Source organism: Alligator mississippiensis, chromosome 2 (genome assembly GCF_030867095.1).
Source record: "Alligator mississippiensis isolate rAllMis1 chromosome 2, rAllMis1, whole genome shotgun sequence".
NCBI classification, from domain to species: domain Eukaryota; kingdom Metazoa; phylum Chordata; order Crocodylia; family Alligatoridae; genus Alligator; species Alligator mississippiensis.
This window is the reverse complement of record NC_081825.1, coordinates 186,996,137-187,021,806: the sequence shown is the minus strand read 5'-3', so window position 1 is coordinate 187,021,806 and position 25,670 is coordinate 186,996,137. Positions and strand designations below refer to the sequence as shown.

General features: G+C 45.8%; 1 protein-coding gene across 9 annotated transcripts in view; it reads right to left on the bottom strand.

Annotated features, from left to right (window-relative positions):
• Nucleotides 1–2,647: 2,647 nt before the first annotated feature.
• The window catches only part of BRSK2 (BR serine/threonine kinase 2), a 490,223-nt gene continuing 467,200 nt past the window's right edge, over nucleotides 2,648–25,670 (bottom strand). For 3 of the 9 annotated variants that reach the window (XM_059722574.1, XM_059722577.1, XM_019477169.2), the window contains 2 exons: nucleotides 21,903–21,950; nucleotides 2,648–5,866 (listed from right to left, as the gene is read on the bottom strand). In XM_059722574.1, coding sequence (XP_059578557.1) covers nucleotides 5,691–5,866; nucleotides 21,903–21,950 — 224 coding nt within the window. In that variant the 3' untranslated portion in view covers nucleotides 2,648–5,690. Of the gene's footprint in view, nucleotides 5,915–21,902; nucleotides 21,951–25,670 lie in introns of all 9 variants that reach the window. The other 6 variants (XM_059722575.1, XM_059722578.1, XM_059722576.1 and 3 more) reach the window with 4 other exon arrangements.

The window sequence follows — 25,670 nt, the reverse complement described above, 5'->3', positions numbered from 1 at the left end:
GCCATTGGCTTTTCTGATGGCTTCGTCACACTGCCGGCTCATGTTCAACTTGGAGTCCACTAGGACTCCAAGATCCCTTTCCACCTCTGTGCCACCCAGCAGGTCATTCCCTAGGCTGTAGGTGTGCTGGACATTTTTCCTCCCTAGGTGCAGCACTTTGCATTTCTCCTTGTTGAACTGCATCCTGTTGTTTTCTGCCCACTTGTCCAGCCTATCCAGGTCTGCCTGCAGCTGTTCCCTGCCCTCCGGCGTGTCCACTTCTCCCCATAGCTTTGTGTCATCTGCAAACTTGGACAGAGTACATTTCACTCCCATGTCCAAGTCGCTGATGAAGACATTAAAGAGTATCGGTCCAAGGACCGAACCCTGCGGGACCCCACTGCCCACACCCTTCCAGGTCGAGACTGACCCATCCACCACGACTCTTTGGGTGTGACCCTCTAGCCAATTCGCCACCCACCGGACTGTGCAGTCATCCACATCACAGCCTCTTAATTTGTTCACCAGTATGGGGTGGGATACCGTATCGAAGGCCTTCCTGAAGTCCAGGTATACGACATCCACCCCTCCTCCTGTGTCCAGGCATTTCGTAACCTGGTCATAGAAAGAGACTAGGTTGGTCAGGCACGATCTGCCCGCCACAAACCCATGCTGGTTTCCCCTCAGCATAATTTGCCCTGCCGGGCTCTCACAAATGTGAGCCTTGATAATTTTTTCAAATACTTTACCAAGGATGGAGGTGAGACTGACCGGCCTATAGTTGCCCGGGTCCTCCTTCCTCCCCTTTTTGAAAATGGGGACCACGTTAGCCCTTTTCCAGTCCTCCGGGACTTGGCCTGTGCGCCACGAGCATTCGAATATTCCCGCCAGTGGCTCTGCAATGACGTCGGCCAGTGCCTTCAGCAACCTCGGATGGAGCCCATCCGGGCCTGCCGACTTAAAGGCATCCAGTTCTTCCAAATGACTCTGCACCATCTCAGGGTCTACGCATGGAAGTCTGGCGCCTTGCTGCTGCCTCTCTACAATCCCAGTGAGAGACTTGTCGTGCCCCTCGCTTAGGAACAATGAGGCAAAGAACTCGTTGAGGAGTTCAGCCTTGTCCCCCCTATCTGTCACCAATTGCTTCTGCCCATTTAGCAGGGGTCCTATTCCTCCCTGGGCCTTCCTTTTACTCCCTATGTATCTAAAAAACAATTTCTTGTTGTCCTTTACTTGGGTTGCCATCCTCAGCTCCATGGTAGCTTTGGCGTGTATACATATACAGTGTGTATACATATATATATGTATACACACACACACACATATATATATCTATACACACATACACACACATATATATAATGTCGTTTCATTTTAATTGCAGAAAAATGTGGATTTTGTGTGTGTTTTAATCAGAGAATTTGCAATTTTTAAACAGAAAACAGGGATCCTTGGTCATCACTATGACAACATCTGAGAGCCACTGCATGTGGTATCTTCTGTCTGCCTTGCTGGACTACAGAATGGGACCTTTAGCTGGAAATGGACAGAGCAAACATGCAAACTATGTTATTCTTACACCCTGAAGGTGACTACTGACACACTTGCCTTTTCTTAGTCATCATCTCTGCAGACCACCTGACAATTTGACATACCAAGACATACAGTGAACACCAAAACACAGCAACCTCAGTTCTCTATGGGATTTTCTATGCATCTGATGAAAAATGTCCTCTTTTCACCCTTACATAACCTTCACTTTCTGACATACAGGGCAATGCAAACCTTCCTTCTCTTTTTGCATCTTTCTGTGCCCTGCAGCACAGAGGAGGACTTTCTGAAAGCTATGTTTCTGGGTCACCTCTGGAGGAACCTTTCCCCCAGCTACACTCCTCAGAATGAAATTCATTCCTCCACAGGCACAGCAGAGCCACCAAGCACCATGTTGGGGTAGAAAGTGTGGGAGGGTGGGAAAGGACCCATGCCTATATATACCACTCTGGCAGATCAGCTGCCTGGCCCTCACACAACATACAAGTGTTAATAAACCTGGCATAATATCTGACAGGTAGAAAATGGGAGATACAGGGCAAGTAAACTGGTGACCAAACCAACAAGCAACAAAAATCCATTTCAGGGAGACATACCTGTGAAGCCTCTTGAAATACACTTGAGTGGTAGGGTGCTCCAGAGAGAAAGTATAACACGTGGTTTCTTGGGTCTTACATCCAGAGCTGATGTGGATGATGAAATTAGAAATGAGACTAAATAACTGCAGCACTGATGTTGGGTGCTGGCTCTGACCTTTTCCAAGGTGTGAGCCTGCTCTTTGAGGGGTTTAGTTTAGTTCCATCTCAGATTCAGATTGGCCTTTTGCAAGAGTTACCAAAAGAAACAGCAACTGGACTATCCTTGCTGTCTGTCCAGCCTTGGTGCAGCTCTGCTGGGTGGATGCAGGACTCTGCCAGGCTGGGCCAAGCATTCAAGTCACTAATGCCTGACAAGTCTTGCATTAATTTCATGGTCAAGAAGATGCTGAGTTAAGTTGAAGCTGTACTTTTCTGCCTGGGGTGGAAGGCCTCAGTACAGTACTTACCGGAGGCTGGTACTGGTGAATGGAGAGACAAGACTGTCTGTCAAGGACATAAACAGGACACTCCACAGCTAGTATCTTTACTGAATGAATTTATTGGTTTTTGAACTAAAGTTGCTCACAGTTATTTAACAAGGGATACATCAGATCTTTTTTTGTCCATTTTAAACTGTTAAATAATGTCAGTTTGTGTCTGTATATATGTGTGTGTGTGTGTGTGTGTGTGTGTATGTGTGTGCGCGTGTGTCATCAGAGTACAAAATAGGAAGGATAACAAGAGGTATTGCTTTCGTTTATTCTTATATCTTGTGTAAGTAATCCCCTTCCTGCTTGTACCACATGGGTTTTACTGATATAGGTTTTTTAATTATTATTATTATTTTGTATTGAAATCCCAGCCTTTTGTAGAGGTACAATGTAACAGAAGCATCAAAATCTATACACAAGGGAAGAGAAAGGAGGGAAAAGAGGGGGAGGCGCATGGGAGGGGAGCTTGGAGGAGAGGTGTAGAGTGGGTGGAGGCAGGAAAGACAACAAAAGCAAAAGAGACTAATTTACAGCAATGTCATGCAATTAAAACTGTCCCCCTCTCCTGCACCCTTGCCTTCCCCCCCATCCCTGGCCATCAGCCCTGGCGCCTGACATGCATACAGCAATACAAGAGAAAAAGTTGGAGAACAGGGAAAAGAAAGAAAGAAAAAAACCCAAAAAACAAAAAAAGAAACCAAATCCCTCCCATTTGGGGGATGGGGGTCAAAGGGCAAGGGTGAAAGGTCATTGCCCTAAATGTGTTGTTAAAAAAATTGCCTCTTTTTTTTCAATCTTCAAACCTATGTACAAGTAAAACTGATCCAAGAGGGGGGAAATTAAAATAAAGAACAACGACAATCACCAAAAAAAGAAAGAAAAGAAAGGAAGAAAAACGAGAGAGAGAGAGAGAGAGAGAGAGAGAGAAACCATCCAACATTATCATCAAAAAGAAAAAAAAATCTTGTGGTACAACATACACCCATAGGAACCCAACAAACAGCAATCAAAGGTCATAAGAGAATTGCACACTAATGCTAAGCCTACATTCTTAAATCTCAGTAAAGAAGTACTTCTCATTGTGTTTTTGTCTTCGACGCATAAAAACTGTGTTTGATTTGTTTAACCTTGGAACTTGGGCCACAATAAGTTACCCTTTGTCATGTACCTCAGGGGGGAGAAAAAAAAGACGAAAAAAAGAGAGAAAATTGTAGAGTTCACAAGATGAACATTTAAGGGCCTTCATGTCTTTTTTCCCCCTCCCCAACATAAATAGGAATCCGTGTCGCCTCTACACAGTAATTAAACAGAACAGAAGATATATCTAACAGCTTATTTTTTTAAATATATATATGTATATATAAATAATCAAGACCTAATAACTTAAACACAAAAAACAGTCCCCCATCCACCCTACCCCACCCCCTAGCCCCCTTTCTAAACAAAAAGAGTTTATAAAAATATCTTGCAGTACTTTTTAAAGTTTACAGTAGCTTTGTGATTAACTCGCCCATAGCACTGACCCTTCTTGTCTTGCTCAGATGAACTAAGTGCCAGTGGTTTACACACGCACACACACGGAAACAACAGAAATAATCCTCATAATAATTCTCTTCTCTTTGTCTTTAAAAAAAATTAAACAAAACAACCCAACACATCAAATAAATAAAGTGAAACCAGCAAATAAATAATAATACTGATATTTTGATGCAGCACTAGCGACACGAAGATTGCATCCAAATGCGCGATGAGACGGAGGGTCCGGCTGGGGGAGGAAGATCTCAATGCGGTTGCGGCATGGTTGGAGGGAGTCGATAGGCAGGGTAGAAGGTGGAGAAGAAGGAGCAGCAGTAGCAGCAACGGCAACGATGGTTGGCAGCAGGAGAGACTGTCCTTGGCTAGGTAGGATCCTGTCCCTCATCTTTGCGGCCAGACGTTGCCTTTTCCCTAAGTTTCAATATTCGTTTGTGTTTGTTTGCTATCCCTACCCCCCCAAGTCTATCTTGTCTCCCTCCAGCAGGTTGAAAAGAAAAATTATAGAGTATATAAAAAAACTAAACTCAATTAAAAAAAAACAAAATAAAGAAAGGAAGAAGAAAGGGCGGTGGGGGGAGGAAAAAGACATCTGAGAATATTCCCCCACTGGAGCTCTCCAGTAACTTTCTTGGTTCAATGCTTTGATTTGACTCGTTCCTTGGTGGTCTCTGAAGACAGTGCGCCCTAGGCTTCTTGTACCATTTCCTCCCTTTGTTTCGCGCCCCCCTCCCCCTTCACCTCTGAGTTCACCTGCACAGATGAATGTTGTCAAGAACAATGATGTCGTTCCAACAATTGCAACCTGCTTCCAGCCCAGACCGTGCAATCCCATTACTGAGCAGATCTCTCTCGTGGAGCACCAAAAAGAAAAAGAGAAAAAGCGTGTGTTGGGGAGGCGTTTGGGGGTGGGAGCGTGGGGGAGAAACCCATTTCCCAGAGGGAGGGGGAGAGGCTGGGAACCTCAAACAGGACTGGTCCTTGGACAGTCTACATCGGTTGCCTTCCGTCAACAAGTGTCCGCAGAGCACAGAAGGTGAAGCCGTGGCTGGCATGTTAACTTTTCGGGATAATTCCTGGTAGCAGAGCGGAAACAAGTGGTGTCGTCAGAAACACAGAGAGCATGAACGGAACAAGAAACAAAAACAAAAGAAAAAGAAATCAGGAGGGAAAAATGGGGAAAAAAATAGTCCAAAAATGGGGAGAAGAAAAAAAATAACAAAACCAAAAAAAGAAAAGGAAAAAAAAACCCACAACCCAAGATCTGGCGAACTGGGTTTTGTCATCTGTGCTACCTTTTCTTTGCTTTCTTTTTTTTTTTTTTTGTTTTTTATTTTTGTGTTTGTTTCTGAGATATATATTATATATCATATATAAATATATATATGTATATATATACAGTCATTCCTTCATACAAAATTTGTCTATAGACAGTTTTGTACTGTTGTGGCAAGGTATATACATCCTTCTAGTTTAGAGGCTAGCTTGCTAAGGAATATTCTTTCATTCTTTCTTGCTTTTTTAAAGTTATTTAATTTATTTTTTTAAGTATGTTTATTTAAGGTTGGTCTTGTAGGCCGACCGATGAGACCATCTTTGCCTTGTCTTTGCCAGCGGGGTACTTATTGTCTCCTCTAGACCCATAGTCATTAGCATCGGAATCGCTCCGCTTGCTGTTTGCGCTATGCTTGGTTGGCGTGCCGGGGGGGTGGCTCACCTGCCCGTTCTTCTCGTCTGAAAAAAGTTGTTTAATTACGTCAAAGAAGTTACTCAATGGGCTGCCTGGGTACACAAAACAGAGGAGACAAAGAAAAAAAAAAAACAAAGAGGGAGAGAGAAAGAGAGAGAGGAGAGAGAGAGAACAAACAAACAAATGAACAATGGGGTTTTTAACGAGAAGAACGTGATGAGAGGTCCAGAGCCACGTGCGTGGGGGTGTGTGGAGGATGAAGACAATGAGCAGGAAGAGGAAGAGTGTTCGAATGGGACACCTATGGAAATAGAGAGGCTGGGACCACAGCCAAAGGGGGATGAGCTAATTTCATACCAGGGGGCAGGGTACTGAGGCCTAACCGAGCAGGGAGGGTGCTGCAGCTGCTTGAGCCTGGCACGCAACACCACACTGTTGAAACAGCTATACGTATAGCTTGGAGTTACTTGGCAACTTGAAGGGCAAGTGGAAAGTAGCCATTCCTGGAAAACTGCATTGATTAAAATGGGGCATGAATGCATGGTCACCAAATCATACTTCACTTTGCCTTGCAGCCTTAGTAAGTTCCCGGTCTCTAACTACGACTCCCCTTCCTTCAGTTTGACTGACTGGGCTTTCCCTGAACACCTGCTCATCTGATTCAGCCAGCCCTTGGATCTGATGCATTTGTGCATTATTGGGGGGGATCAAAGCACTTGAAAATACTGCGGGGCTGGCATGCAAGGGAGTAAGACTCCATCAGCACATGTGACTTGTGGTCTGATCCTTCAATGTGCTGGGCATCCTTCAGAGTGGTTGACAAGAGTGGGGGACGGGAAACAGAGAATGCTTAGCACTTTGTAGGTGCAGGTCCCAATGCATATGCTTATTTCCATTTTACATCTACCCAAAGAACCGTGCCTGCCTACACTTATTTCCGGCATCTGCCAGGACCAAGAGTTGTGATATGGTGGATGTACTTTAGGTTTTGCCCTCTTTAAAATGCTGTCTTTGTTACACTGAGCTTCACTGTACTGATGCAGGAGGCATTGCAAGGTTATACGCTCATAGAACATGAGGAAGCTCTGGTGAATCTGGACACAAGATCAGGGGACAACAATGGCACAGGTTAGGCTCTGTTGCTCTCTCAGGACACAGCTCTTCATACTATTCCCAAAATGTCTTTGTCCACCCTTTCACCATTTTGTAAAACATGAGATACATTTGATAGTTGCCAGTTGCCATTCCCAACTGTGCAATGGAAAGACACTAAGGCACATGCTGGACTTAGTGCAGTAGGTCGGTTGAGAAGAAGGGCATGTTGGGAGTTCCTCACTTTACAAGGCACAAATAGTATATAGGGAGTCCAGAGAGTGGATCTACTTCCATAACACCCATGTGCCTGCTTTTATTTAGTAACTATCATGTATCCTATGGTGGCTTCATGCATCAACTGATTGCTTGGCAGTTATACATCCTCAAAAGTTCAGAGGGCAGAAGGAATCAGGGTATTTACCCTGTATGGGTCAGGCATGTTATCATTTTAGCTGTGCTAGCATATGACAAATGTGATGTAACTAAAGGCTTAATTGTGACACTACCATGGGCAAGAGGTGGTACATAAGCTGTACCACTCCAGGAATCCTCCTTGGAAACTTTGTGACCTCTGTGTAACAGTTTCAGCTAGGCAAGAGGCAGATATTTTCTGCTGGCCGATCTCAGCCACAAATTGAGATGCTCTCCAAACTGGCACAGACATGCTGGCAAATGAACAGCAGGGAAGAGAGTCCAAACTCTTCCCATGCCTCAGGCAGGTGCTCGAGAAAGAAGGGAGGGTGCATATTACATCACCCCTGCATGACTTGACAAGAGGTTACAGAAACTTTTGTGGAGACAAAAGTAGGCATCTCTTAGTTCCTCTTACTCTCTTGCATGAAGCCAAGATCCAAAACTATGCCTGAGTAGTCTGAATCCTTGTTGTCTCCAAACACATCAACCTAAGCCTATGGTCTTCTCAGAGCTAAGAAGATTCAGGCTTGAGTGATTCCAGAACTGGTGTCCTCCCAGGTGCTATGATGCTGAAGGCACTGGTTGTCAGATCAAATATAACACAAGGTCCTGACTGTTCTTCGACCAAGATTCAAATTGATCCCTTGGGTCACCAAAGGGGATTAAGGTGGAATTCAGCTGCCTAAGTGCCAAAGAGTGACTCAGAGTGGCCCCCACAGCTCATTAACTCTCTGAATTCATCAGGAAGGCACCTTCATTTTGAACTGCTAAGTTCCTTAAATGGTAAGCAGGGGTAATGCAGGGGTGTGCAGTTTGTAGGGCCACAAACCACTTTGTGGTCCCACAAACCACATGCAGAGAACATGAAAAAGTGTGCCGCACTGCAAAAAAAAAAAAGTCCTGGGAAAAAAGCAGTATGCACCAGAAAAAATGGAGGGTTGGCCATCCAGAGCAATGCTCTGGTTGCCTGCCAGGCTCTGTGATGCTAGATCTGAAAACCTGCTGCACCAGGATACCAGGTAATAATGCTGAGGCTTGCTGGTCCTAGCCTCCCCTACCTGGGACAAGTGCTGGCCCTAGCCTCCCCTACCTGGGACAATTTGCTGCGCACCAAATTTGTGCTGCTGTTATTTGTGCCTCTGCAAGTACACACCCCTGCATGTGGGGACCTGCCCTACAGCTTCTGCAAATACTCTGAAATGATTCAGGTGGTATGCCTAACTATCACAGAGACCCCTTTAGGATTCAGTTGTTTGCTAGGAGAAGTTTAGACTCCACTTATGTCCCGGGAGAGGCTGCTGTCAGGTACCGCACAATAAAAAATAATGTCTGACTTGCCCTGACAGTATGGAGTGCAGCACATGAAAAGACAAGAGCAGTGGCACTGTTGCTCAGCTTCTGGCCAATAATCAAGTAGCAAGAGCACTTGGCTGGGAAGTGAGAGACTTGGCTTTTATGGTACATCACCCTGAGAAGATGTGAAAACACACCTCCGCTTTTCCAGGTGAATGCCCTAAACATTCAGTCTCCACCCCCACTGGGTGGATAAGAGAGCAAGAGTCCTCAGAAGGCCAGAAGAAACCTGCCTCTTTAGAGCCAAGTGGTGACAGCCTTCCCTTTGGAGGAGATGGTTCCCAAGTTCTAGTCCCTGCTTGATGCTGTTTAGTCAAAACCCAGAAATAACCCTAGCAACTAGTGTCCCTACTTGAGGGGGTAGCTATCCTCAACATGCTGCAGAGGTAAGCTCCCACATGCTCCGAAATGTTTATGCATCCGAACTTTGACCAACATGTGTTAAAGAAGCAGAAATAAGCCTGGCAGCAGAACCCAGGATTCACTGTTGACAAGGGAGAGCTTTTTCCTCTTGCCTACCTTTGCAGTGTTCATTTTATTTGTTCTGCTGGCCTACAGGACACTCCAGTGCCCTTCCCTAGCCTCTGCCCTAGCCTGGGGGAAGGGCATTTTCTGAAAGGTGGAAGATATGGGCTCAAACCTCCTAGAAGGAAAAGAGTCTGTCTCCTGCTTCCTGGATGAATGCTTTAACCATGAAGCTAATGGACAAAACGTGGGTGCTACCTTTCCAATGGCATGCCCATCTTCTGAAACCATGAGGTGGCTATCCCTTGAAGTTAGGTTAAGTATTGTGGATTGCAAGTGAATAGAAACACCTAATGGATTTGGGTGAGTTAGGAGCCTAAGCTCCTAAAAGGAACAATGGTTAAGAACAGCCCCTGTGCTTCAGCATTTCACTTTGGTAGGTTTGGCATCTCTAAGAGGAAACTACCACTCCAGGTTCTCTGTACAGGCCCCTAGGTTCCTCTGAAGTCTCTTTCAAGGATCCTAGGCACCTAATCTGGACAAACTGAATCACCCACCAGAGTGAGGAGCTTAATGTGTAGGCACTGCAATGCATAAACGAAGGCATCAAAGGAAACAATTTGAATCCTGGCTCTGGTCACTATCATCAGCACATTTTTTCTTTCAAAAGTAGGATTTTTTGGATCTGTTGCCAGAAGCCTAGTTGGGCAGCTCTATGCTCTGAGACAGTGTTGGCTGCCAAAGTTGCAGGCATTTTTGCGCCCCCTTCCACAGGGGCAGCACCCAGGGCTACTGCCCTAGGCACCCCTCTCCCCCCAGTTATGTTACTGTCCACTGTCCCATGAGATAATTACACCCTGGCTATGTACAGTGATCCTGCATCTCCTAATGAATACAGACTGCTTTGATTCCTGCTAGCAGCGCTGCTGTGTGTTATGAAAAGGCTTGTGCCTTCCAATTCAAATGTGGCTGCATTTCACTATTAGCTGCAGTAAGAAGACATTGGTGGCTGCGATGGTGCACTGTTTACCAACACTTCAGTAGCTCAGATGCCAGTGTGGGCAATTTAGGCTTTTTAATGGTGACCATTATACATAGCCGGCTTTCAGATCCTTTAATTAAAGGTGCTAGACAGGCATCAATTACTATGATTATCCATAGCTCTTTTGCAAGGAAAGAGGATATAAACTGCCTTTGTGCCTTGTAAAAGAGTGGTTGCTTTAGTCAACTCCGTGGAGCCCAAGCAGCTGCAGTTCTCTCCCCGCATGCTAACAGGCACTGAGAAATCACCTGGCTGGCACATTTAAGGTGCCAAGCCTGCCAGTCTGTTCTAGGGCAACTTGCCCTCTGTCTCCCTCCATTTGCTGCTTTAAATAAAATGTCATGTTTAACTAGGAGCAGTGTAGGTTCTGCCTGGCTCTGCCTGTGCATTCAGCTACATCCCTGCTACATCCAAATAGCCACTAGGTGCTGGATAGGTGTGACTCTGCTGACTGACTGTGTTGTAAAGATGTGGCCAAACCAAACCCCAGATCACAGTACCGCTAGACTGGGGCGGCGGGAGGGAAGTGAAATCTGGACCTCAGTTTTAGGACTGAGATGGGACAAGCCCTGAACTTCATAGGCGTGTATCCAGGTCAGGACACAGTTATCTCACCACAGAGTGGGAGGGGGAAAGAGGAACAGAAATTTCCAAGGTAGGGTTTTTATTTGGGCCCTTCTGTAACACTTGTGTCAAAACCTCTGAGCCAGCAAGCTCTGGTTAGGTCAGGTTTGTCTGCTCCGGTCAGGTTTCTCTCTGCTTCTTTTAGACCATCACTTTCTTTCAATGAGAAAAACAAGGAAGGGGGAAAACCACAACACTCAGTTGTGAATGCAAGACTATGGCCAGGTCAGGTTCTAATGTGGCTTTGGACCCCTCGTCTTCATATGCAAATGGAATCAGCAGACAGAAAAAATGGAAAAAAGCACTGAAAAAAATACTGGAGAGGGAAAGACTGCTGGGGAGGGAAGGAAGGGGAGAGGTGTCTCTAGTCATTCAGCTGAGCAGTTTATTCAACAAGCTTAGAGGAACAGGGCAGGGCAGAATAAGCAGGATTCTACAGGGATTGGGGAAGTTTAACTTTCGCAGAGCCAGGTATAGAAGAAAAAAGGTACAATTTGCAAAAATGGACCAATAAAACATTACAACATTTTATATGCAAATGCCCCGCATTTGGTGAGCCTTGATACTGGATTTTTAATCCTTATACTAAAATATGCAACCCCTTCATACTCCCCCCCTCTGCCTGCCCTATTGGCTTTGAAGTGTCTAGGGATTTACTGGGGGCAACGGCATTTAATAGGCTGCCTTCCCTTTGCTGATATCACTACTGAATTCCTTATAATCAGCATTTTCCACTAAAATTTTAATGGGAGGTAAGAAATCCTCCGGGATATTCAGAGCAAGCTACTAAAAAATAAAAATAGGCCATTTCTCTAACCCTTTCCTTTCTTTGCCTTTTACAGTAGCAGGGGCTGTAATGATATAGTTTGTCTCCATGCTCTCTCTTCTGGCAACCAAGAACCAATCCAACAGCCAGATACTATGGAGACTTAGAGCATCAATGGCATGCACATTCTTGCCTGTTGCACCACCTAGCTCAGATTGTGGCCTTGGAGAGGGTGAAAGGAGCCCTGTGCTCTATGGAAGGTAGACCTGAGTCATTGAAATGTAAAAGGTAAAAATTGAAGTGGTGAGCACTGTCGCTCTTAATGCCAGCTTTTAAATGCCAGTCCCCCTGGGTTGATGATGCCAGGAAAACAAGCCCCAAAATGCTGTAGCTAGTGGAATGCCAATAGTATGTTTGGCAGGCTCTGATTAGTGGCTAGCACAAACTGGGCTGTAGTATGCCACAATTGCAAACCAGCTGGGAGTCTCATGGGACTGTTATAATACTCAAGATCTCCTATTTCACCTGGATGGGGCAGAGACAGTTTCATATCATCAGTGCCTCCGCTCTCTCCAGACCTGCGACTCTGGGCTTCTTTCCCTCAAGTACAAACCCCTGTGGACACAATGTACACACTGGGAGAAGGGCAGCAAGGATGATTAAGAGCAAGAGGGATCAGAGCAGTACAGAGAGACGCAGAGCATTAGGTCTGTATTCCTTAGGAGGAAGAGACTGAGATGCTATATGATGAAGCACGTGTATTTCCATGCCTAGTTCAGGAGGTGAATGTTGCAAAGGAGCGGGAGAAGATAGGCTAAAAACAAATGCTGAATCTTACAGAGGTTTGGGTACTTAAAGAGTGCAAGAGAAATATCTTGATTCAGAGGGTAATTTATGTGTGGGCCAGTCACTGCCAGATGCCACAAGAGAGGCTGATGCCTTTAATGTACTAAATTCAACATGCACTTAGAGGTAAGAAGAAGGACTGGGGATAGACACCAGGTCCAGGAGATGGAGAGATGCTGCAGACTTGGGTTGCAAGGACTCCTTCTGTCCCTGATATTTAATTTCCCATTACTATGAAATCTGCCCCTGCTGGCGATAGTAGGTCATGGGTGCCGTAGGCAAAGCTGAGATGCTGCAGATGTTTGTAGTTGGGAAAGAAGATTAGGTTGGCTGCACCTTAGTCCTCATAAAGGACCTCAAAGTCCTGTGCAGGAAATACAAAAAGTGAAGAGGAGCTAGAAGGACTTGGGACAGCACCCAAAGTGGTTTGGAAACAGCTGCTGCTGCCAGAAGCCCATCCTTGCATGAATTTCTTAGGCAGCTGTACAGATCCGAACTCAGGCTAGGGTTCAAGCACCTCACAGTAGCTGCTTCAACTTAGGTGCTGTTCTGTGTAATTTTTGAGATATTCAGAGTGACCCAGTTAGGGACTTAAGATCCTTATACACTTAATGAAGAGACTTTAGATAGGGCTGTGCAAAGCTTTGGTAGCTGATTTGATTTGGAGGAGATTTGGCCTGATTTGGGGACCAAATCTCTGAATCCGAATCACATTGAGAAACCAAACAAAAACAACTGAATTGATTCTAAGCATCTGAATCGACTTGGAAAAGCTTCAGCTGCTTTGGAGATTCAGCCATAGACTAAATAGGCAGCTGACACAGCTGCCTCCAGCTGGTAAGTCTGTTGGGGTTGGGGGAGTGAGAAGGAAAGGTGGGTTGGGGAAGGAGGGATTGGGGCTGGGACAAGTTGCCCAGCCGGGACAGGGGGGCATGTTACTTAGGGAGGGGGACGGGGAGGCATGGGATGTGGGTGCGGCTCACTCTAGGCAGAAGGGGGCAAGCAGCAGCAGGGCATAGCCCCTGTTCCCAGCGCTGCCGCACCCACGTCCTGCACTCTCTGTGCCCCCGCGCCAGCTGGCAAGCGGCAGCAGGGCAGAGCCCCGCTCCCAGTACTGATGCAGGCGTGGCAGCGCTGGGAGTGTGGGCTATGCCCTGCTGCCACCCAGAGTGAGCTGCGCCTACATCACACTCCTCTGCCTCCACGCCGGCTGGGCAAGCAGCAGCAGGGCATAGCCCCCACAGCTCCCCACACCGGGGCAGAGGCAGGCACAGCCAGAGAAGCCGTGGGAGAAGCCCCCATGGCTGCCCTGCCCAGCCCCATCACGAGCCCAGCCTCCCTGCACTTAAAAAAAAAGAAAAGAAAAAAAAGCCCTGCACTTACTGGTCACTGCAGTGGCAATTGGGGCCTCTGGGCATTCATGGCAGAGCCTCCCCGTGCAGTGCAGGGCAGTGGGGAGCAGTGGGGATCGTCCCCTTGCCTGGCACCCATGCAGCAGCTGCCCCACGGCACGGGTGCAGCATGGCTCGGCAGGGCGCCGTGCACTGTCTAGGAGCTTGGGCAGCTCCAGCAGTCAGCTGGAGCCCAGCAATGCTCAGCTCCAGTGGCTCCAGCTCCCAGAAAGTGTACTGTGCCCTGCTGAGCCATGCTGCACCCATGCCATGGAGCAGCTGCCGTGCAGGTGTCAGATACAGCGGGTTCTCCACTGCTCCCTGCTGCCATGCACTGAATGGGGGGGCTCTGCAATGAGCCCTCAGAGGCTCCAATCACCGCTGCTGCAACTGGTGAGTGCAATGCTTTTTTTTTAATTTTAATTTTTTAAAGTGCAGGGACTAGGCTGGGGCTGACCAGGGGATGGGGCCGGGCAGGGCAGCCATGGGGGCTTCTCCCATGGCTCCCTCCACCCAGGGAGAGGCAGGCACAGCCAGAGGAATGGTGGGAGAATCTGCAGCCACCTGGCTGTGCCTGCCTCTCCCCGGCCGATCTGAATCACTGAATCTCTCCAAAGCGGCGCCAAATCTTCCAATGCCAGTTCAGCCAAATTGATTCAGGACAGTGATCTGAATCTCCGAATTGAATCACTGTCCTCCAAATCGGCTGAATCCAAATTCAAACTGAATACTTCCCTATTTGCCCAGGCCTAACATTAGAGATGTCTGTAGGCAATTCAGGCTTCAGCCCTAAATGTCTTACACGGAGAATGGGGAGCAGTACACATATCAGAAGGGAAATGCCAAAAGCCTGAAAGTGCCATGGGGTAGATAATAGGAAATTCTAAAGCATGGAGGGTTAAGTTAATACCTACCCATCTCGGGAGCTTAGACATTAGAGCTATTTAAACTGTCCATCAGGTACTTCTTTTCACTTGCAATCCACAATGCCTAATGCCTTTTCTACAACAGCTGTACAGTGGGTTTCATGCCTGATCTCCCTCCCAGTAATGGTGGTGGTGCCCACCTTTTGCCCAAAAGTTTAGTAGTTACAGCTCCAGGTGGTGGAGAATTTGGGTTTTAGTCTCACTTCACTAGGGCAAGATTCAAACTCATATCTTCCAAGAAGACTGTCCTAATCACCTGTCAGTGGAACAGGCTAGGTGAGGGACCCTCCACCCGTCTTGCTGAAGCTGGTGGCCAGGAGTGCAAGAGTTATGGGGGCTAGAAAGAGAGGATAAGCAAGAGGGAATCTACCCCTGTAGCTTAGTGGATACAACCCTCTCTTATGAGGGTAAGGTCCTGGGTATCAGTCTCTGCTACCAGGTTTATTTTTGTTTCTAACCAATAAGTGTCTGTAATAATAACATGCATGAAAGAGTCCTCACAGCCACAAGCACTGGATAAAGAAGCAGGCTTTGTCTTGCTGACTCTGCTTTGGCCCCAGGACTCTGGGACTCTTTGCTGCCAAGTGGCCCAGTTTCAACAGAAGGGGTGGAGAGTGCCCTTGATTAGCTTATTCCTTAGCCTGACGGTTAGGGCACTCTCCTGGGAATGGGGGCTGAAGTGCTTAGATAGGATTTAGAAGCCCAGGAATACTATGAATTGTATTCGTGCTTAGATAGGACTTAGAAGCTATGGTGCGCCTAAATGGTCTCCTTGAATCACTCCTGAGCTTGCAGAGAAGCCTACTGTGGATGCTTAGGAGAACTTTGCAGTCCAAAATGGAGGTGCCTGAAAAGTTTTAGATGCCTAATGAGTTTGGTGGCTCCTGGCACAGGGCTATGTCAAATGACTTTTTAAAATGTAGTTGCTTGAACTCCACCCAAGACCCACTTAAGTGTTTAAGGAGGCACTTAGGGTTCTGCTTTCAGTCCTGCTGCCATTGAAGCAACCGGCAGAATTCCTATTGACTTCAGTGGAACCAGGTCCTCAAGGCTTTTCTTGGGCATTTTTAAAGCATCCACCCTAGTGGTGCCTGATCATAAAGAAACAGGCTTTTAGCAGAACTATTCTCTCTGCCCTTCCCTCATGTAAAGCTGGATTTTGGTTCCCTACATCTCTTAACTTGGTTAGTGGAAAAAGACGGGTCTTATACTTCACCAAGAAGGCAAGAAGCCCCCTGTTAATCTTGTCATCTATGCTCTTCCTAACTTCCAAGGGAAGTGGTGCTGGCTCCTACCTTGGGGGTCTTTAAGAGGAGGCTTGATAATTACCTAGCTGGAGTCATATGAGCCCATTATTCACTCCTGCCCAGGGTAGGGGGTCGGACTTGATGATCTACTTAGGTCCCTTCTGACCCTACCTACTATGAAACTATGAAACCTTTGTTGTAGGTGGCCTCTCTGCTTCATGCTTGTCTTGGATCCTCATGTTTTCTCCCTGTATCAAGTTTCTTTCCCTGGTTCTCCATATTTTTTCATTCCACCCTCCTCCTGTATCTTAGTAGCAGCTGTGGTTTCAGTGAATCGTAGTGAAAATCCAACTCCCAGCTCACAAAGAATTGACACCCTCTTCAATATGCAACAACTCATTTCTCTTCTGTTCTGAGAAGGCTGTGCCTTTTTTTTCAGGTAAGAGTTATAGTTGTTTGCTTGTTCTGAGTTGGCAAGCACTGGCCTTTGGAACAAGAAGATCCAAAACAAGAGGATACACTTATAGGACATGGGGCAAGAATTCCCAGCAACAAGGGTGCAGGAAAGGTGAAAGTATCTTGTTCCTCCTCTCACAATTATTATTTGTTTATAATGCAAGCCCCTCACCATCCCTATCAAGGACCAGGGCTCAATTATGTCAGGCACTGACAAAAACTACTCACAATCTCATGATGCATGATGTCAGAGGAAAAATGCCACATGTGAATGGGTTGGATGTATGAAGCTATCATGTCTGGTGGAGGAAAACAGCAGACAGGCCTGACTCTTACCTGTCTTGCTAGAGGTCAAAATGTAAGAGTCAGTGGAAATTATTTTATTTCAAGTTGCTTTTGTCTTGGCTTATACAATTCTACTTGGATCACTGAGTGAAAGGTGAAGGAGCAGAAAGCTTAGAGTTGCTGCCACCTTTTGAAAAAGATAATGTACAGCAGTGGTTCTGAACCGGGGGTACATGTACCCCCAGGGGGTACTTGAGATATATTTCATACATTGTCTAACACGAAGGGCATAAAAAAAATTAATTTCCCATCGAAAGGGGGTATGTGAAATCTCACTCTCAGACCAAAGGGTACGTCGACTGAAAAAGGTTCAGAACTGCTGAGGTACAGCATTACAGATGTTTCTAGAGAAATTTCCTACTTGACATTTTTTTAGGTGGCATCAGAATCAGTGCGCTTGTCTTACAACCCTGAAAATGATCATTTATTTTAGTTCAATTTAGTACCAGCTGATGAATGTGGGTTGACAGGGTGGGAGACTGAGGTCTACATTCCCACAGAACAGCTTCAACTTTCCCAGTGATACACCTCAAGCCTGACCCAGAAGGACAACTTCTACAAATGAAAGGAGAGCTCAGTGTCTAGGGTCCACTCAGTCCCTGACTTCTACACTGTTCCTGATGGAGCTAAACAATGGCTACTTTTAAACAATGGATACCCTTCTTTCAAGGACTGCACAGAATCCATCATACACACATTTTTTTGTGTGCATGTCTCCACACCAGCATCCCTTGGTGGTGATGTTCAGTCTGAACTGGCACCCTACAAGTTAAATGCTCTATCTATAGCCTGTCTTTATCTTCAGTCCCCCAGATGATACACTCTTCAATGTAGGAGTGAAGTTCTGTATTTATGGCAGATCACAGGTATTGGGGGGTAGGGGAGATACCCACCTCTACCTTGTACACTCATGTTTGCTGTCTCTCATACATACACAATGCAGCAGATGGCTTGCTCAGCCTCCAGTGGGTCAGACAATATCATGTAACCAGGCAGCTTTCAGGGAATAGGTGGTGGAAGCTGCAGAGTGGGGGGAATATGGGTCGGGTATACTGAGCTCTCTTGCACCTTCCTTTTCTATTACCATTTCAGAAGTGTGGCATAGTGCAAAGACATCAGTTCATCCTTAAAAAACAGAAGCAAAAACACTAGCAAGGCTGGGTCAACAGCACCGAGTAATGTTATAATGAGGGGGCTAGTTGAGTAAGTGGAGGGGTTTGTTATCTCTGGTTCACCACTGGGCATTTTTTCTATCACAAGTTTCCTCTCTTAAATAAAAGCACCCTGCACATGTGGGGTGTGGAAGGAGAGGAGGCTGGTGTTTATACCTGTAAGGCCACAGAAATTGGCAGCATCACTAGGACCACTACTCAGTTTTCTTAAAGGTGCTTGCTTCTCTGTCCTCACCTTGTACCCAAAGGTAACACGCCCTGTGCTGTCTGCAGAACACCAGCACTTGAAACCAGGATTTGCCCCTTTTCTACCAGCTAGATGGGCAGCTGTGACCTCATGAGTTCCCAGTTTCCTGAACTGCCCCCATGGAGACAAACCAGAGCCTTATTTACATGGGGGGAAAGTTCAGTTCCTTCCTCTCAACTCTGGTTTCTTGTGTAGCAATGCCATTGCCACATGATGTTATTAAAAAAAAAGTCAGTTCAGTTTAGCTCAGCAAAGCAAAGCAAACACTCACGTGGGGCCTTCACTGACTGATGCAAATCAAGTATATATTGTATAACACCTTTCTTATTCAAAGCATACATTTCCAAGTTTTCTTCAGGGAGCTGTACAGCTGCAGTAGAAAAGGCAGGGTCCTGAGTCTGATTTAGAAATCTGGACATCAGCATCACAATAAGAGCTGCTGGATGCTGAACACTTGCAATTCTGACCCTTCCTTTTCCTCACTAAATATTTGGAAATCGGGTCCAGAGCATGCTGAAAAATCCATCCAACCATGTTTCCTGGTTTAAATTTTGACTTGGTTTATCATTTTTTAAGATGGACTTCCCCCTGCTTGGGTCACAATTCATCCCCATATCAGTCAAATTATATCAGTAATATTCATTACAGCTAATAGCCATCAGGACACAGAGAAATGTCAGAAATAGCAAATGTCTGGAGGAATCCAGAAGGAATAGGATGTCTAGTGCTTACAAGATCAGGACCGCTCTAGCTCCAAGTCTGGATACTCTGCTATTCAATATCTTTACATTAGCTACACACAGAGATGCCTTGTTTCAGCTAGAGACCAAATATAGTCTAATGAAGCATAAAGCATACAACCTGTCCCAAATCCTGGCTCAGTACAGAGGTGTCTGGCCACTGACATAGGGTTGCCAGGGGAAATAGAAAGAAGAACCTTTACTGCCCTACAGTCCTTCGCTGTGCAGCGTTCCTGTTCATTGGAGATGAAGGTCAGGTGACTCCAATTACGAAGCCATGACAAGTTCTCCAAGATTCAAGGAGCAAGAGACAAGAGCAAGATGAGTTATGGGAATACAAAAGGCAACTGGACACCACTGTGCTTCTGCTATGACCCAAGCATCACTGTAAAAATCACTAATTCACCAAGATGACCAGGATGCTCTTTAACAATTTGGGGTAGGGCCCAAGGCTTTCCAGCACAAGTAGCCAACAAAAGATACAGCAGAGTAGACAGGAAAGCTCCTAAACAGCCTGAGGTCAACAGAACTGGGCTGTGAATTCTTTGGGGTAGATGTCTGTACCCTGGACTCCTGATCTGATGCAGGCCTTGAGCTGCTACTTGTAATACGAATAATAAATACTATCCCTTTCTTCATCTCATCCCAAGCTGCTGCCATGGAAGTGCTGATGATACAGACTTAGGACTTTGCTACAGATTCATCAGGAAAGAGAAATAAGCAATGTCTGTTTTCCCTGGGGGGGATGGAGACCCAGCCCCAAACAGATCTGGTTCAGGGAATGGAAAGTTCCTGTGGTGAATGGCAAAGTGTTTCTCAGCATGTAAAATCAAGTTTTAGAATCGGATGGGCTTCTCAGAGCCCCCTGTCAGCAGCCAGCATCTGGATTGGGCTTGTACACTAGGGTACTTATTTTTTATTACCACTCTAGTAGCTCATTGGTGAACATTATTTCAATCTCATCTGATAAGGTTGCTTGCCTGCAAAGTCATAGTGGAGAGTTTCCCTGTTGTGGGTAAAATTCTGCCATCACTTGTCCCCACACAAACTGAATGAGAACTCCTCTAAAGATTGAAGGATGGCTTGGGATTTACACACTGTCCCTATATTGTACCCTACAGAATGTTTCTATATACCAGCTGTTACTACTTTCTCTCTCATCCCTTGTTAGTAGTGAGGCTGACACCCTGACAGCTGTTGGGCCTGGCTGAATGGGGAATAAACAGTGATACATTGTCTAGTGAGCCCAGAGCACTGCCTAGCTTTCTGTGTGGGTCTGTTAACTTGCAAGCAATCAGCATTTCCACATTTTTGCATGATGTTGATGCCAGTTTTAGGCAAGTATTTGAGGCTTGAAGGCAAGGAGAGATTTTCTGTTCCATGCTAAAGGAGAGATTGGAGGGCTGCCTGGGAACTAAATGAACTTCCAGGAGAAATCTGGAAGTCACATACCTAGGAGCAAAAATGACAAATCAAAATGAGCCCCCCTCAGAGGAGAACAAAAAATGCTTCCAGCTGATATGTATTTTAAAGGAAAGACTCGTGTAGGTAAAAGGAAATGGACCAAATTCAGCTTTTAGTTCCCTAGTATAAATCTGGTATGGCCTCCATTGCAAAGCCAAAGTAACTCTTCAGACACTAAGGGCATTTATACACATGCTCCCGGGGTGGACACATGCTTTAACTAGAGTGGCGCTGAGACCTTCAGTGCCCAGTGCATGACGTGTATCAGCATCCCCACACTGAAAAAATGATGGCGGGGCACTTTAACTAAAGCTCGTCGAACAAGCTGGGGGCTTCAACTACAGCTTGTTGAACGAACTTTAGTTAAAGTGCCATTTTTCAGTGAGGGGACACTGATATATGTGATGCTGGAATCTGCTGGAGTGTGGTAATTACCACGTTCCAGCAGACTTGATTGAGTCTGCTCCAATGTGCTGTAATTACAGTGTCAGACCAGCCTTGCTGCATGTGTACAGGAGCCCCAAAGCTGTTACTTTGGATTGCTGGTGGTGTAAGGGACAGCAGTGTTTGGATCAGCAAAGAGATTCCCCATGCACTTACAATTTTAGGTTCTTATAAATGTCTGAATGTTTTGGTGCTTTTCCTACCCTCTCTGACCTGCAATTCTGGCCTGCAAATTTAAAGAGAGCAGACTCTCTTGTGTTATTCGGGGCATTTCCTGTTTGGGCCAAAAGGATTATGAGAAAGGCCTCTATCACTGTCTTTGGGCATTTCTGCTCTTGCTGTCAATGAGACTGAGGAAGGGAAGATGGAGTGAAAGACAGGCTGTGTGTGGGAATGGAGCTGAAATCTCTGGAATCCTCAAGCAAGGAGAGAGTGACTTTAGGGGGAAACTGCCTCTCCCATCCCTAGTGGAGAAACTTAAATTAACTGCAGCACACATCCCTCACTCTACTAGTAGAAGTAATATCAGCTGTCAGGATCAGACTGGAATGATGCCAATTTATACAGCTTATGTATTTGCCCATGGCATGGAATTTATTTTAGGAGCTGGACTTCCAGGAGCAAAAGGTCCTTGGACATTTGGTGGGGAGGGGAGCAGATGCTGACTCTTTAGCAGGTAACACTAGGAAGCAGCAGCTGAGACTATGGTCTCAGCTTCACAGAAGCAGGGGATGTGGACACAAATTCTGACTCAGTGGCAAAAACCCCCCACTGAGAGCAGCTGAGAGTGAGGGAAGGAACTCACAAGTGGATCGACACACACCTGTGATAGGCAGGGGTAAATTATGATAGGTCCTGTGGGCCCGTGTATGGATGGGGAGAAGCAGAATAGGGGTGTGTATATGTGTGTACATAAAGGTGAGGGGCACAGTACATTGCTAGGGGGTGAATGGGTGTGCCAGGGGCATGGGAAGGGGCAGGGTGGTGAGATGTTATTCAGCAGGGCTTTGGGGAGGGAGAAAAGGTGGAAGGGAAGTTCTTACCACATTTGGAAAGTCTGCCAGTCATCAACTCCATACAGTTAGTGGTGTCTGGATCATAGAACGGAAAGAGGAGGGAGGGAGGGAAAAACATAAAAAGAAGGTTTCCATACCTCTGTGCACAAAGGAGTCACTTAGCACATTATCTTCTGAAGCAGGAAACGCACAAAGCTGGGAGCTTACACAGCCCAGGTCAAATTCTGCCCCCGTTTGCATTAGCGCAGCCCCAATAGTGTAACTGAGAGTGGAGCTTGCCTTGTTCCCCTCCCATTTCTACCCACCCGCTTATCTTAGTTGATAGGCATTTACCAAAAACCAAACAGATTTTTGCAACTCTGTTAATGAACAGAAAGCCTGCAAACCCAGTGTTCTGCCTGGCCATCCCTGAAAACATTCCTGCAAAACTGAAGTTATGTCTAGCCCCCTGACCTGTCCATCAACACTGTGAGGAAAACCTATTATGGTGTAAGTGTGCTATTTTATATGTGGCCTAGGTGTTAGCTGTGCTCTTCTGGCACCTCAATGCCTCAAAAAGTCACCCTTTAGACTCCAGGGATAACTTCCCAGCCTCAGAAATTATTTTGCTTCCCCTTCTCATGGGGAGTAGCCTGCTTATCAAGTACTCACAGACTACAGGACTGCTTAACTAAATGATGGCAGAATCTGGCTCTTAATCACTTTATCTTATCCATCAGAGCTGTCTATAGCTGCCATCACTTTAGTACCTAAGCCTTTCTTAACCGAATGCAGTAAACTGGGATGCAGAGGGAGGAAGAAATATAAGTTTCAATACAGGAAGGACATCTTTATAGAAAATGGCACAGAGGAACACTTAACACTTTCTTACCCCACTTAAATGGGGGTAAGAAAATATCTTCCCCAGTCACTCTGTCTGGGTTTTGACAGCACTCAGAACCCAAGAGAGCGGCTTTTTGGTGCTGGGTAGTCTGGAGTGTCCACTGGCTGTTCCCACCAGTCCCAAAGCTCCTTGCACTGAGTTTTGTCTCACCATTAAGACTCATGTCCCCAGGCTACAGGATTCTTGGAAACATATACATTCATATGTATATGGAACGTCCTTGAATGCTAGATGTTTTTAGGTGTTCTCTTTCTGCCAACTGCTCAGCAAGGGAGCCAAGAAGGAGGCAGGCCAGAGTAACCAGTCAGTCCTTCTACTGAATTAGTTATTGGGTAAGTCATGCTGGAGAGCAGGCAGCTGACAGACTAACTCCTTGGGTCCACCAGCACTTGTCAAAAGCAGCAGAGAAGACCTTCCAGCAGTCTCTACCACCAAGGTTAGAGTCAGGCCAGCACAGGGAAGAGGGAAATAACACCCACTGGGAACAGGCAGCCTCTAAAAAGGGACAGGGTAGGGGAAAAAGGGAAAAAGAAAGGGGTTGGGGAGCAGAGGGCATAGGATTTGTGAAGGGGGCCTAGAGGAAGGGAAGGAGGAAACAGAAGCGATATACGGCATGTGAGAAGGGGCTTAGGTGGAGGACATCAGGGAGCTGGGTGCTAGGGTGTGTCAGGGTATTTAGGGGTGGGAGTGGGGTATGTAAGGAAGGCCAGGACTTTTAATGGTTTGGCAGCCATTCTGCACCTGACAGAATGAGTGTAGGATTTCCTGGCCATGTACAGGCAGAAAAAACTAGGCTCCTCATTGAAGCTGTGCAACACATTTTAGCCCTTAATTAAAGCTGTTTGAATCTGCAAACACCCAAGAGCCAGGCTAGCATGGGCATACAGCATGCTATTCACTTGCAACTTTAGCCTTCTTCATTCCTCCAATGGAGGAATTCCTCCAATGGTCTCCAGTTTGGACTGCCTGCTCCTATTCCAAGTGATGCCATGGTATGCTGGTGATATTTCACCAACTGCAGAGCCAAGCCAGAGACAGAGAGAGACAGGCATGTACCACGACAGTCCCTATTCTACTAGGTGTCCTGGATTTTCACAGGTTTTCTTGTTCATGTTACTTTATTGTATCTCTTGTAGTTCACATAATATTTAAAACTTGCGTATTGAGTTCCAAAATGTAGATCCACAATTTTAACACCAAGATTAAGGGCCAACTCTATTATAAACAGCTTTGCAAAACTGGGCCATATAGCAAAATGGACTGTGAAATTTGAGACAGCCACTCTACCTGACAGCTACAGGCTCCATTTGTGTTCTCTGGCTGAAGTAAAGCCACCAGCATAAATATGTATTGGGGCATCAGTCTAGAGCAGGACCAGTAATCCAAATGGGTCTAGATGATAACCATTGTCCTTAACAAGGATATGGCATAGCATTGTATTAATTCTGGGAACCATAGTTCTCAGGGCATCTACTGAAAAACTGACATGCTAAAACCCCTTCATTTTTTCTTATAGACATAAATTTCATACTTAATATCATTTCTATCATGGCAATAGAAAAAATACAATTTTTAACCATAAAGCATTAACCCTCCCATCCCCCCAGCAAATGATTGAGAGTCATTTTCTGTCCATGGATAATAATATTTAATCTGATGCCTGGGGAATATAGATGTGCTTCTGAGGCAAATATGACAAATTCCACATGCCTTCAAGGCACCCAAGAACTGTGGGTGTGCCATGTCATTACCTTTTTTAATATGTGGTGTAGACTTTAATTAAAACATGTATATGGCTGTTCATGACCTATGTGATGACCCAGGTCTCTTTATGTTGCAGTGATCTGCACAGTCAATTGCATGTTGGCTTATTATCAGGAACCTGGTTATAACTCAGATCCAGTCTGTTTCATGAGGGAGTGGGCAAATTGGTTTAGTTAAAATGAAAACTTTGCATATAAACCAAGCCTGGAACATCCTCCACTCACCCTCCCCACTTTCTTAAAGGTCCCTTAACTTTTCTTTTCTTCTTTGATTTTTTCTTAACCTTTTCACCTCTTTCACTGCTGTCTAATTTTGGCTGCAAAAAGGGTCTTCCAGACTTCTGTGAAACTATAAATTGTGCCAATCCCAGAAATCTCATGCAAATAACTGCTGCCGTGAAACTTCAAGACCAAAGGACTGATGCTTTGAAGTGCAAAGCCTTTCCTGTGACATGACAAGTGACCTCAATGACCATTATCAGCACCCTGTAGGAACTGCTCAGTTCCAAGGCAGTTCACATACATTTCCCAGCTTCTAGGTGCTCGTCTAATGTGGACTGTCTTTCCATCAAGACTGAGGATGACTGCTGGGATGTCATTCTCATGGTTCAGGTCTTCATCAGAATTATTTCCCTGAAAAGCCCTACAACTCAGTCGCTAGTCATTCCTTATATCCAGCTGATGATTACAGCTTCAGTTCTTTTTATGCATTTGGTTGCCTCAAGTTTCTTCTCAGTCTTTTGACTACTTAACCAACCTATTGGATTGTTACAGCTCTGGGCTAACATGTGACCATGCAGATGTAAATGCTTATAAACTAATAAAGCTAATTCAGTCATTAAAGCATCTTTTACTCTGTACAGTGAATGTACCACACCAATGCGATAGGAGAGTGGCTCTGTATTATTTTCTGAATGTAGGCTGGTATTATAGAAGAAAGCACCCAGACAGGTTCTGTTTTGAGGCTTAAATATCGTTTCTAACCAATTGCTAACTCTAATGCTGGGAGCTGGAATTTCCAGCTGTGACACTGAGAAGCTCTGAAACCGCCAGCTGCCAAAAGGCTAAAACCTGACATAAAGCAGAAAAAAGTATGCAGAGAAGCTGAGAGTCCAGTGCAGAGTTGTTAAGAAAGGCTGCATCAACACT